This window comes from Gavialis gangeticus, unplaced genomic scaffold (assembly GCF_001723915.1).
Source record: "Gavialis gangeticus isolate Ggan-Ray unplaced genomic scaffold, GavGan_comp1, whole genome shotgun sequence".
Lineage (NCBI taxonomy): Eukaryota > Metazoa > Chordata > Crocodylia > Gavialidae > Gavialis > Gavialis gangeticus.
The window spans coordinates 15228118-15245421 of NW_017729015.1; the positions used below are offsets into that span (position 1 = coordinate 15228118).

At 44.8% G+C, this 17304-nt stretch overlaps 2 protein-coding genes across 12 annotated transcripts in view; one reads left to right on the forward strand and one right to left on the reverse strand.

Moving 5' to 3' along the window:
• The window catches only part of RBBP4 (RB binding protein 4, chromatin remodeling factor), a 17078-nt gene extending 13755 nt beyond the window's left edge, over window positions 1–3323 (forward strand). For 2 of the 3 annotated variants that reach the window (XM_019512308.1, XM_019512309.1), the window contains exons 9-12: window positions 487–563; window positions 694–751; window positions 1152–1262; window positions 2208–3323. In XM_019512308.1, the coding sequence (XP_019367853.1) occupies window positions 487–563; window positions 694–751; window positions 1152–1262; window positions 2208–2273 (312 nt within the window). In that variant the 3' untranslated portion in view covers window positions 2274–3323. Of the gene's footprint in view, window positions 1–486; window positions 564–693; window positions 752–1151; window positions 1263–1368; window positions 2178–2207 lie in introns of those variants that run through there. The other variant, XM_019512310.1, reaches the window with a different exon arrangement.
• A 789-nt stretch (window positions 3324–4112) lies between these two features.
• SYNC (syncoilin, intermediate filament protein) overlaps window positions 4113–17304 on the reverse strand; it is a 30762-nt gene continuing 17570 nt past the window's right edge. For 7 of the 9 annotated variants that reach the window (XM_019512319.1, XM_019512318.1, XM_019512317.1 and 4 more), the window contains 3 exons: window positions 11672–12581; window positions 7522–7646; window positions 4113–4703 (listed from right to left, as the gene is read on the reverse strand). In XM_019512319.1, the coding sequence (XP_019367864.1) occupies window positions 4640–4703; window positions 7522–7646; window positions 11672–12574 (1092 nt within the window). In that variant the 5' untranslated portion in view covers window positions 12575–12581 and the 3' untranslated portion in view covers window positions 4113–4639. Of the gene's footprint in view, window positions 4704–7521; window positions 7647–9661; window positions 9768–11671; window positions 12582–15773; window positions 16588–17304 lie in introns of those variants that run through there. The other 2 variants (XM_019512311.1, XR_002096463.1) reach the window with 2 other exon arrangements.

A 17304-nucleotide genomic window follows, 5' to 3' on the forward strand; every position in this document is an offset into this window, starting at 1 on the left:
TGTGGGACCTGAACCTGTTCAGTCTCCACAAGAGAAGGCTGAGGGGGATCTAGTGGCCTGTTACAAACTAGTCCGAGGGGACCAGCAGGCATTGGGGGAGTCCCTGTTCCCCGAACCACTACCAGGAGTGACTAGAAATAACGGTCACAAGCTGGCAGAGGGTAAATTCAGATTAGACATCAGGAGGTGCTACTTCACTGTCAGGGCGGCTAGGATCTGGAACCAACTTCCAAGAGAAGTGGTGCTGGCTCCTACCTTGGGGGTCTTTAAGACGAGGCTAGACAATTACCTTGCTGAGGTTGTTTGACCCCAGTACTCTTTCCTGCTATGGCAGGGGTAGGACTTGATCTGCTCAGGTCCCTTCCGACCCTACTAACTATGAAATTGCGAATGTATTTTCTCTACAGTTGAGACAAAAAATAATAGGATCTCTGTCCTATGCCACTGCTTTAAGATTCACCTCTTTTTCTCATTTGTTTCTTGCAGGTGCAGTGGTCTCCCCACAATGAAACCATTTTGGCTTCCAGTGGTACTGACCGTAGGCTAAATGTCTGGGACTTAAGGTAAATCCTAAACTGATAGTGTTGCATGATCTGCTGCTGGTGTGGTGTGTATTTTCCTAAGAATTGATTTGTGTGTGTGTGTGTGTGTTCTGTGAAATATGTTTCAATTTTGCCCGTGTTTCTACTACAGTAAAATTGGAGAAGAGCAGTCTCCTGAGGATGCAGAGGATGGCCCACCAGAGCTCTTGGTAAGAGGGAGGAGGGGCTGTTGTGGTGTCTGCTTCTTCTCCCAACTCCTATTACAGCAGAACCCAGGTTGTTTGTATGCAGGTGGCATGCAGTGTATGTGCAGATTAAGGGCAAGTTGTTGTGCAGTTGATTGACTTCAAGAGATGTTGATTCTGAAGGGGTACTGGCGTATTGGAGAAGTGGCATCTCTGAAATAAAGGCCACAGCAAACAGCTGGAGCACCTCATTGGTAGTGCACAGCTCTTTTGCTGCAATTTTATATGCTCCTGGTTACTCTGCACTCGTCTTCATGAGGTCATAAGGAACTTAACCCTCCGAAGTACCCAGATCATAGTACTGGTTCTAACATATTTCACTTCCACCCTGAATACCTTATTTTGTTTTCTGTTCCAATACCAGTTTATTCATGGTGGTCACACTGCAAAGATATCTGATTTCTCCTGGAATCCCAATGAGCCCTGGGTAATTTGTTCTGTATCAGAAGACAATATCATGCAAGTCTGGCAAATGGTAAGTAGCATTGATTGGGAGGGGAAGTATGTGTCAATGTGAGAGAGCATAGATCTAAGACGGAGTTCTGATTTTTAGTCTGTTCAACACTGGCTTCTATTCACAGCTCTCAAACAGACTTGCTGTATAGCTTTGGCTGAGTCTTAAAGGAACGCTGAAGCCTACTTAAGCTTAGTAGAAGTGAGGGTTTACAAATGTAAGAAACTTTCTCATGCCTTATATAACATCAGAAAAATGTGTTTTGGAAAGGGTATAAATATAAATGTTCCCTCTGGTATTTGTAATCCAAGCTGTGTATGAGCTGGGGTGTGAAGCTGGCTGTTCCACTTTTACTGTTCAAAATGAGTGGAGTATCTACAAGCCAGAAGAAACCATAACTAGGGGAGGGGTGAAGCAGAGAAACAAATGACCTGATTTCTCATTTGGTGGAAGGAGAAGGAAAGGAAACTCATGCATCTAAGTGACTTATAACCTAGGAGTCCCCCTTAACGTTATCTTTCTATAAACTTAATCAAACAACCAGTTCACAAAGCCTTATATGTGTCTTCATGTTGATAAAATGGATAGGTTGCCTGCAAGGCACTGCCAAGGAGCAGCGTGCATATAGAAGAGACCTCTTTTGTATTAAGTTAAAAATGCATTGGAACTGACACAGTGATCTCTATCATTAAACAGGCATTTCCCTAACAATAAATGTGTTAATGAGCTTCTGTTTAAAGAAATACTTTGAAAACATGACCATTATGAAAAGATTCAGTTGTATTTATAGTTCTTTCTGTAAATGCTAAATAGCCTTGAAGGATCAAGCATAGGAATATTGGTATCTCAAGCTGAGAAACTTCTTGGACTATAGCCTTTTGAGTGTGTTCTCCTGGATGGAATCCCTTTAGCCTAAAATGTCATATTAAACACTCTCCTATTTCCCCCATCCCCTCTATCTTGTAGGCTGAGAACATATATAATGATGAAGACCCTGAAGGAAGTGTGGATCCAGAAGGTCAAGGGTCCTAGATGGTTGAGCTTTTACTGGTTTTTTGTTTTTGTTTTTTTTTTTTTAGTCCTTTCCTTCTCTTCCCTCCCACTCTGACTACATGCACACACGCTCTGTTCAGTCATCCTACATCAATAGTGCTTTTGAGCCAGACAACAAGTACTCTGCATACAGGGGTGTGGCTCTGAGGTGGTACAGTGTTGAAGCTTCTTGTTTAAATTTTGTACAGCAGCCTTTCATGTACAGAGCTGGGTACCCCACTTTAGTTGCCCTCATGATATGGAGCAGACTTGCTTTTTTCCTGTTTTTAAATGCTACAGCTGAAGGTTTTCTGGCCAATTTTAAACAAAAGGTAGAGGGGTAGAGCCCCACACTGTGCACTCGAGACAGTGCAGTACAGGTATTGCAAAGGGTGTTAATTTGTGGCAACTTGCAGGTGGAGGGTAGAGTCTGTCTTGCTAAGACTGGAAATTATTGGCATTTCTTCTTTCACTTCATACTTGTATTTCCTGATACAAATAAATCTGTAAAAGACAGACTCACAAAGACTTTTACTTCAGCTGGAATTAGAAATCTGTCTGTAAACATCCTCTTTCCTGGTAATTCTGAGTTTCATTTTTTCTTCCCTATCTCTTCTTTCTCCCTTTTGATAAGTCACAAGAGTTTGGATACTCTAGCTATGCCTGCAGAGAGCATTTTTTCATCTTCCACATATGCTCTATTGTGTGTTTCTTGAGCTGTGTTTCCCTATGATTTCTTTCCTTTCTGTGAAATGGTTTTTAAAACTTGGGACCACCAAGTTGTAAAGGTGTATGTCTTTACCTGACTGATGTACCACAGATGGCATGCCCAGTAATCTAAAACAGAGCATTGGTAGCTGGTATTTGTAAAACTATATAATAAATGTGGATAAGCTACTTTTTTTAGGAGTTAGTCTTGACCACTAGTTTCTGCACATCTTCCACTAGGGTGTTCTGTTCCACCAGCAGCCTGTTACTCTCCACACTCTCCATGATTAATTATGTGTACGTGCTCCAGATGGAATAAATTGTTTTTCTACAGACCTGTTACAGTGCTTTGTGATTTTTAATGCAGATAATTATCTTGTCGAATAATTGCTTTATTGTGGCAACCTTGTGCTTCTTAAAGCAGAGGTGGGTGGAGGCCTGGGAACCATAATGCCTCCTAGGAATATATTATGAGGTCCAAGTAGTAGATATTAGTATGGAGAAAGCAGAGCTTTGGTTTCTTGCATACACATGTTGATAATGATGTCAGCTGGCAGCTTCTGTGCTCACAACAGGGAATCTATGCTGTTTCCTGTGCAAGTGGGTAGGGAAAGTACAGAAAGCCAAAGGGAGCAAGGAGACTCTCCTGTGCCTGCTCCCTCTGGTATATATTATAGTGTCACCCATAATTTAGTCTTAAATTCTTATGAACAAATCCTCTCAAACACTTCTAATGCTCTGGTAGCTGTGCTTTGGTGCATCTGAAACCCACGCATTTTTGGACTTTTCTTTAAGACTGCTAGCTTTGACTGCATTTTATTTTGCGTTGAGAGAATACTTAATCTCCAGCCAGTCATAAGTGAACCAGAGAGGGTCTGAAAAAATATGGTGGTGTAGGGCCCATATCTTTCCAGTGAACACTTGAGTTAGCCCATTTAAAAACCCTTGGTGACTGTGACTATCCAGTCTGTACAAATGTCAATAAGAAGCTTTAAAAAAATCTTTTACCGCTCTTTAGATGGGTGACCAGATTGCTTTTTCTATTTTTTCCATGATGTTGAGCATGCTTTGGGAAATAAAAGAAATCTTAAACCCTGAGCCTTTATTTATTTATTTTTTTTTCAAGGTGAATTTTTTTTTTTTAATATATAAAGTGGAAACCATTTATACAGGAGTTCAGTTTCTGTGGCCCATACTGGAATATGTCACAACATAGCAGAGACCTGTTGAATTACAAAAGAAACAACCCTGTTTAAAAGGACAGTGTTTTGCACAAACTTAAAAAAAAATCATACCATAGGCTTCCAGGATACTTTCTATGCAGGCTTATACAATCCACTTATGGATTTCATAGACAAGACACAATTAGCTTTCCAAACACAGAGCAAAACATACATCTTTTTGCTCTTTTACATATGTTCATTATTCAGTGCAAGTAATACCTCTCTCCTTCACTATTTTCTACCAAACTAGAAGATCAACAGAGCAGCACCTCAAGAAATATAACCAAGCAAATAATTGTCTAGTAATCCTGAGAGCAGCTGCTATACATCATTAGGGTTAGTGTGAGCAGCAGGAGTGAATTGGAAGTATCCCCTACAGCTATCTTGCTGTCACATTTCTTTTCAGCAGAAAGAAGTGGGGGAAAGTCCACACCTCTAGAAATCTTGGTCTGCTTTTTCTTCTGACTTGCAAAACTGTCCATAGATTTCTAAGCAGCCCCTGTGTGGGTAGAAAGTAAATTGCCAAGTGAGTGCACAATAGTCTGGAGCAGGGATGTCAAACTTGCCCTGGGCCGGATACAGATTGCAGGGCTCCTCCCATGCTGGATCCACAGGGCCAGGAGCTGCAATGGAGGTAGTGGCAGGCTATCGGCACAGTCCTTGCTCATCCCCTGCTGATAGTCATGTCCGTCAGGTTGCAGAGCCCTAAATTCTGTAGTAGGCCCTCCCTCTCCCCAACTCCCACGACTTCCACTAGCCTGTCAGTTCAGACAGAACTGCTCTTGTGAGCTGGATCTGGCCCATGGGCTGTATCTGACACCCCAGCAGAATTTGGGTTACTGTTCAAGCCTCCAGTACCCCTCTATCCCCTAATCATTCAGCTGTAAGGTGTAGAAAAATAGCATTGGTTAGCATCAAAGCTAAATAATGATGTAATTTGAGCTTGCATCCAGAATCTTGACCTGCCTTAGCACAAAGCTTGACAAAACGAGGAACTGTAGCTCTAGAAGGGAGAAGGAAATGGAGTCTATGGTGCAACCTGCAGGAATGTATGAAATACTGTTTAGTGGGTCAGACCATAGGTCCATCTAGCTCAGCATGCTGTTTCATACAGTGGCCGTGTAGATGCTTAGATCTGGGTGGGAGGGTAAATGGTATGTCCAGAATCTTCCACTCACTGCTTTTCCCCCAGTGCAACTACCAGCAATCAGTTTGTGAAAATTCAAATCTCAAGACTGCACCCCTTTCTACCATGTTCAGTGCCCACTGATGGACCTTTCCTCCAAGAATGTGTTCAGTTCTTTTTCTGAACTTGGTTAAGCTATCAGTTGCCACAAACTTTTGTGGTAGTGATTCAACAAGGCAATTGCATGCTATGTGGAAAATGGGAGCATAAGTATACATCTAAACAGCACCATGCAGGGATGCATGCAATTCCTGGACTAGTTCTGGTACTGGGAACAGGATAGTCCTAATGTGGTTCTCTCAGGTTGAGCCAGAGTGAACTAGTCTACACTTGTGGTTAAGCAAAGTCACTTAACTGTGGTGTAGGATAGTACCTGTTTATGACAGCACTGTCCTATGCTGGAGTAAGTGAATCTACTGCAGACTAATTGTAGCACATGTTTAGGCAGTGATGCTTTACTGTGCATTAAATTAATGCACAGGAAAGCACATGTAAACGTGCCCTTCCTGGGCTAATTTAAGGAGCCTAGCCAACTCATGCATTTTTACACCAACATAAGGCCTGCCTGTGTGCCAACAATGACGCGGGGCTTTGGTGGCATTTGGTGGCAGGGTCACTTTCTGCAATTTTCCCCATGCTGCTGTGTGACAAGGGCCAGCTTCCTGTGATTTCCTCATGCTGCTGGGGAGATGAGTGTTGATGGCAGAGTCCTAGCACCTGTCCAGCCCCTTCTGACAGTGTGGGTCATTCTCGTCTGCAGTGTGAAAAGGTTGCCTACCCATGCTTTAGATGATGATTCTTAAGAATTAATTCCTACATTTAGACTTACTTAGATCACTTTGATATGGATTTAGATGTTTATATTTCAGAGGAGTTAAGTACCTGAGCTTTCACTGATTTAAGTCCCTTTTGTAGGTACCCAGGACTTCTGATAAGTGATATTCTAGAGATCTTAGAGAAGCAGGGCTGGAAGGACCTCAAGAGATTATCTAGTCCAACCCTCTTCCCGAGGCAGGAAAGGTCTTGTGATTCCTATTTAAGTATAAACATGGATTAGGGAGCCTAATCTTCAGTGCCAATGTCAAAACTTTTGTCTTTCTGAGACTTAGAATAAGGTAGAATATTTTTAACAACCTATAGTCCTTGCTACTGATCCCAGATTGTGTGGCCCAGGAGGCCATTTCCTGTCCCATCTATGTTCCTGTGATAAGTATTCAGTAGTCTGCATGCAGCCATCTTTATTGGAAATCTTGGGAAAGAGCCTAGAGATTAAAATGAGCTGGGAGGCTGAATTCTTCTACCTTAACAAAGGGCAAAGCTGCCTACTGCTTCTCCTTCAGGCTTATTCTAGAAGGAAGCATTGTATTTGTATGTACTTGCATGGGTGGTAGGGAGTATTTTCTTGTGCTGTTCAAACAGACAAAATACTGTGCTCTCAAGTGGCAAGGAAGAGAGACTTGCGGAAGAAGACTGTTACGTTAAAAGGGGAAGCTGCCAAAAATGAAGACTCTGCTAGGGCCTGTGTGCCTAAGAAAAAGGGGTAATGTGCCTTGCAAAGCAAACTACAGGAAGTGAAACAGAGGGTTGTACTACAGATGTCTTTTAAAAATCCTCTGAGAGCGTTCCCATGTTAGGAAGAGGAAACCTGAGTAATAGCCATAGGGGTATTACAGATAACAGCGGGGTTCTCTTCCCCTGTTCAAGGGAACACGTACAGCATTTCCAAAACTCTTAAAAGACTGTTTCTTTTCAGGAAATGAGTGCTACCACTTCCCGGCTGCTGTGTATTGCTACAGGTCTACCTAAGATTGACATGTGTTCCCCACCCTTTTCACTGGGAATGCCAGCCTGTTCCATTCTTCCTCGGCCGATGGCATTTTGCTGTAGTTCCGTTAAAGCAGCATTGATTTAGAGGGCACTGAGCTATGATGAAATTATCCCTTTCTGTTTGTTTGTCTGATTCCTATTTATCCAGGAGCCTCAGATTCTTAGTAAGTAACTAGGGCTGCCCTTTAAAAAACACATGACAGCTACTCCATGTTGCAGCCTCGGTCAGTTTTCCATCATGCTTTTTTTTTTGGTTTCTTGCCCTACGGTTCTTTCACCAACAAAGTAAAGAGAAGATAACTACTTGTAAACGGAGAGCTCCTGGTGCAGGCTGGTCCTCAGCTCTTCCAATTCCTGGTTTTTGCGTTGCTGAAGTTGGACCCCATTCTTCAGTTCCCTCAGCCTCTCTTCCAGCTCTTCTACCTGTTCCTGTGGGGCCAGAAATAAAGAAATACATGACATAAAGTGATGTGCAAACCTGAAACCAGCTCTCTGGAGGAAGAAGCATCTTGCCGGGGTCGTCTGATCCCAGCAGTCTTTCCTGCCCAAGCGCAGGGGGGCTGGACCCAATGACCTGTAAGGTCTCTTTCACCCCCTAACAACTATGAAGGCTGAGCTGGTTGCCTCTGATTAATGTTTGCCTTGGCTGTGTGTGTGGATATGTCCTATTCGCAGCTGTCACTATAGTGGGTCTGCCCGTGTACGCTCGGGATGTACATCAGAGCAGCTGAGTTGATGACTGGACACCTTTAGGCAAGTTTTAGGCCTGAGTTTTAAGTATTTTCAGCAGGCTCATCTGTATTTGTCTCACACTTTTTTTAAAAATGTTTTCAGCCCCAAAAGCTTGTGTTGCCTTTCAGGCAATTTGTGACTGTTTTAGAGAGTTCTTTTAACCACTGCGTGGGCCTAAAACTGACAGGAGGCAAGCATAGTAAACTGGATAATCTGGCTATGTGATTATTTGCCACTATGGTTTAATTTGCTGCTGTTCAGATTCCAAATCCCCTTCAGTCATCCCCCCCACCCCGTTATCAGCTCCTGGTAATTGGTCACTATTGGATAATTTGCCATTATTTGCATTCCCAGAGATTACTGTAGGAAATCTATAGGGAGGTTACGCTCCACGTTCTTGTTTGAGCAGGAATCATGAGGCAGGAGGAGGAGAAAAATCTCTTCTAAGTTGATTTTACCAAGTCCTGTTCCTTAAAGCTGTGAATGGAAATTTAAATCTAAAAAGAGTGGTGGATGTAAGACCATAAGGTGATGTGGATAAAGATAAACCTATCACCCAGGCCACACAACATCTGCTTCCTTCATGCACGCATATGGGAACATGCCAAACAGTTTTCAGCATAGAGCACTGAGAGGGTAGGGAAAATCCAAGTCTACTTTTAGTAGTTGCTAACTTTCCTTGGTTTGCTGAAGCCTAGAAAGTGAAAGGGTGTAGAGGGCAGAAAGGCAGGGATAAATTAATTCTGGAACGTTTTTTCCCAATGCACTTTGCAGATACATAATTGCTTCTCTCCCTAGAAAATGGAGGGGAGGGGTGGGCAAGACATTTAACTTTTGGCATGTTTCTTACAGTGTCTATAAATACAATTATACAGTCTCTTCCAGTTATAAATAACCTGTGTCAAAGGAGGCAGCCCAGCTTCAGGGTTGCTGCTGCAGGAAGGTCTGGACTGCTGGAGCTGTACGTGAGTCCTTCCCTGCTGATGAGGTAATTCGTAGAAGTCAGCCAGACAGTGATTTCATTACGAAGTGGCTGCATCAGGTCACTGAGAAAATCTTTCCTTTTTAAAGGGACAGCATCTTAATTCAGTAATTATTTTTCCTGTCCTTTTTTAGGTATCATACCCAGACTCTTACTATTAACAGCTGTTAAGAGAAGCAGCAAACAATACTGAAACTACAACAGTGTTATATGCGTTACTAATATATCCTCCTCTAGAATTCTGAATTCAAGTTTGGATTAAAAAGCATGTTATAGAAATGGATTAAAGGAAGAAAGACTTGCCATAGGAAGAGACATCAAAGTGTTGAACTATAATATTTAGAGAGATGAATTTTGGGATGCAAAAGAGGCACAGAGGCCAGCTGTGGACTTTTGTCCACTTTGCCAAATTGCAAGAGCAAGAGAAGTAGAAATGAAATCAAGGGCATTTTAAAATGAAAAAAAAAACTACTTTCATACAACTCATCCTTAAATGTGACACTAACTGCTGCCAGAAGATAGCATGGCAAAGAGCTTGTGACTCAGAAAAAGAATTTAAACATTTATAGGAATAACAAATGTACCATTATACACATTTTTATCCCAACCTGTATAAGGGACAAACCATCATATTTCATATAGTAAGCCAGTGCCTAGCTGCCTCTGCTTATAAAGAAACTCTCTCTTCTTGTTCCCTGAACTGCTTCCATAATGAAAGGGATCGTTATACCTTTCTTTGAAGCTTCTGATGCTGGCCATTGTAGGAGGCAAACTGTAAGACTGGAAGACTCATGAACTGATCCAATACTGTAGTTCCTATGGAATCAGTCATCTCCCTAGGGTGAAAGAGCAGCCAACTTTGAAACCACAGAAAGGAGCTGTAGCTTTTCCTGTCACCCTCAGCACTTTAGTATTAAGTGTCTTTGGTTTTGATGCTTCTAATAATGCTCAGCATCCCAGCAGCAGGATGGTTTGTATTGCTCAAACCAGCCATTATCAAGCATCTAACAATAATTAATGGAACCTCCCATTGCTGTTGCAAAATGATGGACTAGCCTGTGATTTCCAAAGTGTCCTACACCAAAACCTGAAGCTTGCTAAAAACCTGAGAACACCCTGCCCACCCCCCAATGGGAGTGTTTTATCCCAGTGAAAGCCCTGGTATTGCACGAGTGCTAAAATAGGGAGAAGGGCTGTTTCCTATCTTAATTAACCTGGGCCTGGCTTTATAAATCGTAAGTAGCACGTAGCACTGTCCTCAGATATAGATGGTATATGTGGAGCATTGGTATCCCTGTGGCAGCTGACCCAGCGGCAGAGAAGCTGCTATGTTCAGCCTGGAGCAAAGCTTCCAGGTGCTTTTCAGGGATATTCCCAGGCAGAAATCTGACAAGGTAACGTGCTACAGCTGAGGGTCTTGGCAGGCTCTTTCTCTGTCTCTCAGCTTGTGTTTATTGCTTGTGGTATTTGAGTGAGTACATATGTTACTATGATGTGCAAAATTTTGTAACCTGACAGGTTGATGTGGGTAGTGAACTATCATGTGACAAGGGTATCCCAGGCCAAAGGGGGAGGGAAAGAGAGCACGGTGGATAGTTTCTAAGCTCTGCCTTGGTGCTTAGCTGTCACTGGGGCTGCAGAGGAAGAATCTCTGTGAGCCTTTCTATCTCTGGTTCCTATTTGTAGGTACAAATGTTATGTCTGTCCATGGCTTCACATGCCTATAAACTAGGATGTGGGTACTCCCTCTGTATGCATACCAATCCAGGCGTGTATGTGTAGGAAAGGTGCGCATGGGATGCACAAGAGTATTTTTTCTCGTGGTAAATCTAGGTAGATAGAGGGCCAGCTCCTCAGTTGAGATAAACTGTTGTAGCTCCTTTGGAGTCAGTAGAGCTTCCCTGATTTACCCCAACTGTGGGTCTAGCTTGGTGTATCTAAAGTCATGCACAGCTCAAGGACCTTACAAATATTGCAGGACTTGGTCATGTCTGCCTGGGGCTTCAGCATCTCTGTATATAAAATGTGATTCACAAGCTATAAAAATCAGCACCTCAGGGGCTGCCATCCTCCACAGGCTGTAAACAGCCTCCTTGCAAGGAACACACGTGTTGTAAGCTCGTGCTCTTGTGCTTTCTGCCACTGGCCTTTGGCTCAAAAGGCTTTGAATGAAGAATATATTACTCCAGAAGCAAATGTTTTTGCTTTGCCTTGTTTCTTCTGCCATGCTAACTGGGGTCTGGCTCCATTATTTGATGGTGTAGTACTGAGGCATTTTATGTTTGGAGAGCAAGGTGGTAATGGGCCAGGTCAGAGCTAGGCGAATGTTTCCTTCAACTGTGCTTTGGGGGGAATCCCTAGTGACACCACATTGCATCCCTTTAATTCCTAATCTTTCTGCTCACTCAGTAGCCGCCTCTGCTTTGCCTTCCCTAAGCTAGGGGGGAAGAGGACCTCAGCCTCTTCTAGGCTACTACTTCTATGAGCCAGTAGGATATGTCTGATTCTTTGTTCCCCCAGTGATTCCCTACTGTCTTTTCCTGTGTGGCTGTTATATCCACTTCTTCACTAGTTGCAAAGTTAGACTCCCAAGTCTGTGTATAATAAGGAAATACATATAGTGCCAGTCTCAAGTATGTAGACACTGAGTACACAGGGCTGACCGCTTACATGACAGCATCGCAAGCCAGCCCTAACTTGAAGCAGCGTGCAAGCATTTTTACAGGCCCATTGCACGTACCCTGTACTGGAGAACTTCTTCATCCCGTTTCTGCTTGATGAGCAGAATCTGTTCCTCCAGCCTCCTATTCTGCAGGCGCATCTTGCTGGCCTCTCCCTGCAGCGGTCGCAGCACCTCCTTCAGCCCCTGAATTTCTCCCTGCATTTTTTGCAGAGCCTTGGCACTGGCCTCCCTCCTTTCCACCAGGCGCGCAAGCTGCGGCTCGTAGTGTTCCTCCAGGCCCCTGCGGCTCCCTGCCACAAAATTTTCAAACTCCATGGAAAGCCTCCGGCTCTCCTGCAGATAGTGGCTGTCCCCACGGCTCTGGGGTGCCTCCAGCTGCTGCCTGAACTGTTCCTTCTGCTTTTCACAAGTCTCTTTCAGCTGGGACAGCTCCTCTGAGAGCTGGCTGACCCTGGATTCCAGTTCATCCCTGTAGGCAGCATACTGGGCCATGTCGTGCCGTCTGTTTTCCAGCTGGTACTGGCAAGCCACGCACTCCCTGGTCACTTTGAACAGCTTCTGCTTGATCTGTCGGATCTCGTCCCTGAGGTTATCCCGCTCCAGCTCCACTTTGGCAAGTAGTTTGTAAGCCGCCAATACCTCCTCATGGGCTTGTCTGATTTCTTGCAGGACAGGCTCCCGAAGCAGCGTGAGCTCCTGGATAAGATTATCCCTCTCCTTCTCCAGCTGCTCCACTGCATCAATGCACTCCTGGAAACGCTCCCCCACCTCCTCAATGGTCAGGCTCTGGGACTCAGCAGCATCTGGCTCCAAGAGGCTGCTTGCAACATCCACAGGCAACTCCAAGGGGTCAGCTTCCACTTCCAAATATAAAGGGGTTTCTGTAACATCTTCCTCTGGGTCCATGGCTGCACTTGCATCATCCAGTGGTGACTCCAAAGGGGGCTCTGAGTCAGCCATCAGGTCCCTAGAAATGAGACAAGATGTGTGAGCTGGAAGCATGCTTACTGTGAGTTTCAGATGTCCCAATCCCTATAAACCTTCCCAGATAAACAGGCCTCCTTACAACAGGCCCACTAATGGTGCACACATCTAAGATCTGCTTCTGCTGAAGTCTCCATCACTGGCTATTTTAAATGTACTTAATGCCCTTGGTGTCTCTTACAGGGCATGTTTACATGTGCTATTAATGTGCTGTAAGCTTACTGTGCAGTAAGCTTTCCCTGGGAGAGCATTTACATGTGTACCTGTTGGGAGCAAATTTGCTCCAGACAGGAACAGTTCAGTGCAGTGCTACTCCTGTCCTGCTCTGCCCCCCTACAGCAGCCAGGGGAGCTCCAGGCTGCCAGGGGGCACCAGGGTCAGGCAGATCTGGCTGCAGGGCTGGGAAACCAACCCCTCCCCCGGTAGCTATTTCCCAGCCTCACGCCCCAGTCTACAGGTAATAGCCAACCGCACGGTAGACTAATTTACTGTGCAGTAAATATTGTGCACAAATAGGCAGTGATGCTTTACTACACAGTAGATTAGTCAGTAAAGCATCTCACGTAGATGCACCTACAAGCACCTAAACGATCTGAAGCTGTTTGTCAGTTCAGCATGGAAGTTACTGTATTGGTTTTTATTAATGTGTAGGGCATGGTCTAACAACAGTTTTGCTTTGCTTTTTAAAGATGTTTGGCTTTGCCAAAGGCCAGAACAACCAAGCAAAACCTTTTAAATTACCTGGAATGAAAGAAGTGTTTTACTGCTATAATTTAAAAGACTCCCTGTAGTTCTGGTGGTTCTCAGCATGACTGGAGAGATGATAATATAGGATGGACAGCGTAAACCATTATACCTTGGAGGATCTGACTAGCAAGCGACTGTGATGCTGATGTAAAGCTACCTCCTAGACTACACTGCTTGTATTGTAAATACCACAGTAGATATAACCTTTCCACTCGGGCCACTGGTAGCAAGAGGGTGTTTCCGATTCCTCTTTGCTGCCGGCATGGGCAAAAGATCAAATGATTGTAATTCATTTGCTCACTGTTTTTTCACACTGTCTTTCATCAGAAGAGGAGGAGATTCTCTGGGCGTTTGGGATTCTCTGGTCACGTGAACTTCTTAAAGCAAGGATAGAGTTACACTCCACTGAATTTTTGTTTATTTAAATAGGTGATGGTATTTGCTGCCAGTGGTTTGTTGTATTAAAAGTCAGGCATCATACTTTTTCCTTTGTGTGAGATGGAGCCAGCTGCTTTTAGAGATGAGTGTGTTAGAAAAACCTAAAAGGCTTTTTTGTTTGTTAGGTAGTACCTGCCTTTTCTTTAGAATTAAAACTCCTCAGGTAGGGACTATTTTTTTTTTTTTTTTGCTCTTTGGTCAGTGCCTAACAAAATGTCTAGCATTAGCTGGAACCCTTAAGTCCAATACAATAATGTCCCGCTCTGTGGTATTGCTTTTCAACTGTAGACCTCAAATGGGTTACAAAGGAAGAGAGTATTTACAGATGTGGAAACTGAAGCGTGAGGTGGGGAAGTGCCTTGCCCAAGGTCACCTGGCAGTTCAGTAGCAGAGGTAGGAATTTAAACACAGGTCTCCTAAACCACAGCTGAGTGCCCCCAATACTAGGCCACTGTGTTTATTTCCCCCTTTCCCTCCTGCTCCTTCCCCTTCCCTGCCTCTGGGCATTTTAACTGCTGCATTCAGGTTAAGTCTTTTATCTTGTTTTTAAGATAATATATTATTCTGGCTGACGGAAAGTCAAATAAAGGCCTTTTACAAGTGCATATACACAAATCATTTGTATACAAAATGTCAGACTGGCAGAAATGCATACTGCCAGGTTATAGATTTCCAGTTAAACTTGTCTGGTTTTCAGCAATGCTGACAGAGTCCTGGAGGGAGAGAATGTGCTGTCTGAATACACGTGGGCTCTCCAAGATGGCTGTGGGTGGGCTAAAACATTTTACACGGCCGAGCACGTTCAGCTTTCCCGGAAGCAATGGTAAAGTCATCCCTTACCTCGCCTCTGCAGCTATGATCTAATTCATTCATCTGCTAATGCACCTTTTTGCTGTCAAAACTCTTCCATCATCACTAGTCTAAACTAATGTGCCCACTGGGAAGTGAAGAGAGAGCAGTCTTCTGTTGTGAAACGCCCTTTACGCTGTTTAAAAAGATATATACGTTAGAATAGGTTCAGAGGAGAAGCCAAAACCACACCCAGTTCAGAGCAGACTTGGAGAGGAAGGGTGCTGAAGTCTTGATAGGCAGTGCACTTGCTGCCCGGAAGGATCTGATCAAATGTCTAGTCATTTCGAAATGCATTAGAGTAGACTGGCAAATTAACGGCAAGTGGTTCGCTCGTTAAAACAGTTCTAAGGCAAGAGAATGGACAATTTTCACTGATACTCTCTCCTTTTCCAAATTAGGCAGCATTCTGAAATCATGACACATCCTAGCCTCAGAAGCAGCATGTCTGACTCTTACTTCTTAAGGGAGAAAGGGAACGATCTATGAAAATGTGAGGCAGCTTGTGACAGCCTTTTTCCGGGTGATTTGCCCACCTTGATGCCCCTCTGCATATCTAGAACAGCAACTGGAAAATAATCCCTGCCACGCCTGCCCTGCTTTGGTGAGATTTTATCCTGAAACGGATCAACTGCCCAGCTCTGTAGCCTGCAGTCCCACCCTGGCAGAGCAGAGCTCCAGCACGCTCCCCATGCCAGCCGCCTTCTTGCGAGCGTGGACATGCAGGTCTGCACTTCCACTTCATGCAAGGCACTCCTGCCGGACAGGTAAGAAGTTCCTTCTTTACGGTCCGGTGGTGAAATACAATACATCCCCCAGCACAGACCAGAGCCGAGCAAACCAGCTGGGAACCGGACTCATCTGGACTTGACCACACTGCAAATGCAAACTCCCGGCAGATCTTGCAAACCTGTCAAATGAATGAAGCTGTTCCCTGAAGCAACTGTACTGCCCTATATGCTGAATGGACCTGTTGGGTCCTCCGAGTGCATCCCAGCACAAAGGGCGGATGCTGTTTGAGGCTGATGACCCCTCCCCAGACGCCCTCCGAAGTGCTCAGCGCATCACATCCACGCCCTCTCCCACCTGAACCCTGACAAGGGAAAAAGCCCAAACCCAGTTTGCAATTGTTAGTTCTTACCTTTCTCTCCAGGAGACCAGTTCCTCCTGCTCTGGACTGGACATGGGTTTAGCATGGGAGGGGGGGGTGTTTGTGTTATTAATAAACTGTGTTAGAAACCAGAGTCCTCTGGCCTCCAAGCAGTCTTCTCACTTATTTCCCCTGGACACCAGCTGCAATACCAGCTGCAAGCTGACACTGGATTCCTCCAATCCTGGTTAGAGGGAGGAGGGCGGAGAAAGGCGAGCTGGCTCCTGGCTTCTGAGCATTTTTAGCAGGCAGAGAGTGACAGCTGCAGGGGCTGGGTCCTTCCAGCAGTCCAAGGCAGGTTGAAGGCCAGGCGGCTGGATCTAAAGCATGCCCATCTCTGGAAGGCATAGCTTAGATGAGGTCATGGCCGGAGCCTGCCTGCCAAAGACCAAGGTCAAGCTCTGGGCTGCTCCCCTCTCATTTTTGCAAGTTTTTGGAGTAAGGTGGGGATTTTCCTTTGTGCAGCCTTAAGCCTGCCCCTTCCCTGCCCTGATTGGGTTTTCTTCCCTGACTGGCAGAGTGTCTTCACCATTCAGCCTGCTCCAGGCAAGAAATAGTTGCACTGAGAGGCGGCTCTGAGCTGCACACGAGGAGGCGGGTGCCTTAAAGAAATGTGTGGGGCCGGGCTGGGAGTGGACTGCAATCCTTTCCGATGGTATTGCAGACCTCTCATCCCCTTCTGCTAACTGGAGCGGATGTCAGCAGAGCTTGCATTAAAACCAGCAGGCAACTGGTGGAAAAATGCTTGAGATCACGAGTGTCAGGTTTCCAGGTTGTAGCCGTATTGGTCCAGTTCTGATAAGAGTACAAGTGGCTTTTAAGGAAAAAGCAGTATCCTTTGGCTGAGGTAAAGGTCCTTTGGCTCTGGGTTCTGTTCTGACCTTTGCCACCCCCTCACTCGGAAGTCAGGTCGGGGGAAATTTTCAAATGCACCGAAGTGATTTTGGAGCCCAGGTCCCCCTGACTGAGGCACCTAAGTCACCTGCAAACTCTAGAATGGCTTCGCCTTTACTTTTGATGGGCTTTGTAAAGCACTCTGATCCCTGGGTATGAAAGGGGATTGTACAGATAGCAGTGGCTAATGTTACCACGAATATCAAGTTCTCTCCTCTCTGACATGCACTCACTCTTGCCCTCTTTAGTGGGGAGAGAGGATTTTTTTAGTGTCTACGTTTGTTCAGTTCTGGGGTTCTTAGTTCTGCCTCACCTTAAACCTGCTCACCCAGTCCGGCTCTGAAAGTAACATCCTCTTGCACTTCTAAGATGAGAGGGGTCTGGTTGTTTTAAGACTCTTCTCTTCTCAATGTATTCTCATAACATTCGGTGTCTGCACACAAAGGAGCTCGGGGAAAACAGAGTCTTTCCTAAAGCATAGTTGCAGTAAGTGCAGTAGAGAGATTGCAGCAGGGAGCCGAGCTGAGCTGGTTTGTGGCAGCCAGACTCTGAGGCCACTGCTGCCTTTCCTTTTCTTATCAGTAGTGGTAAATCATAAGGTTGGTGCTTAACCTAGAAGCTACCAGTT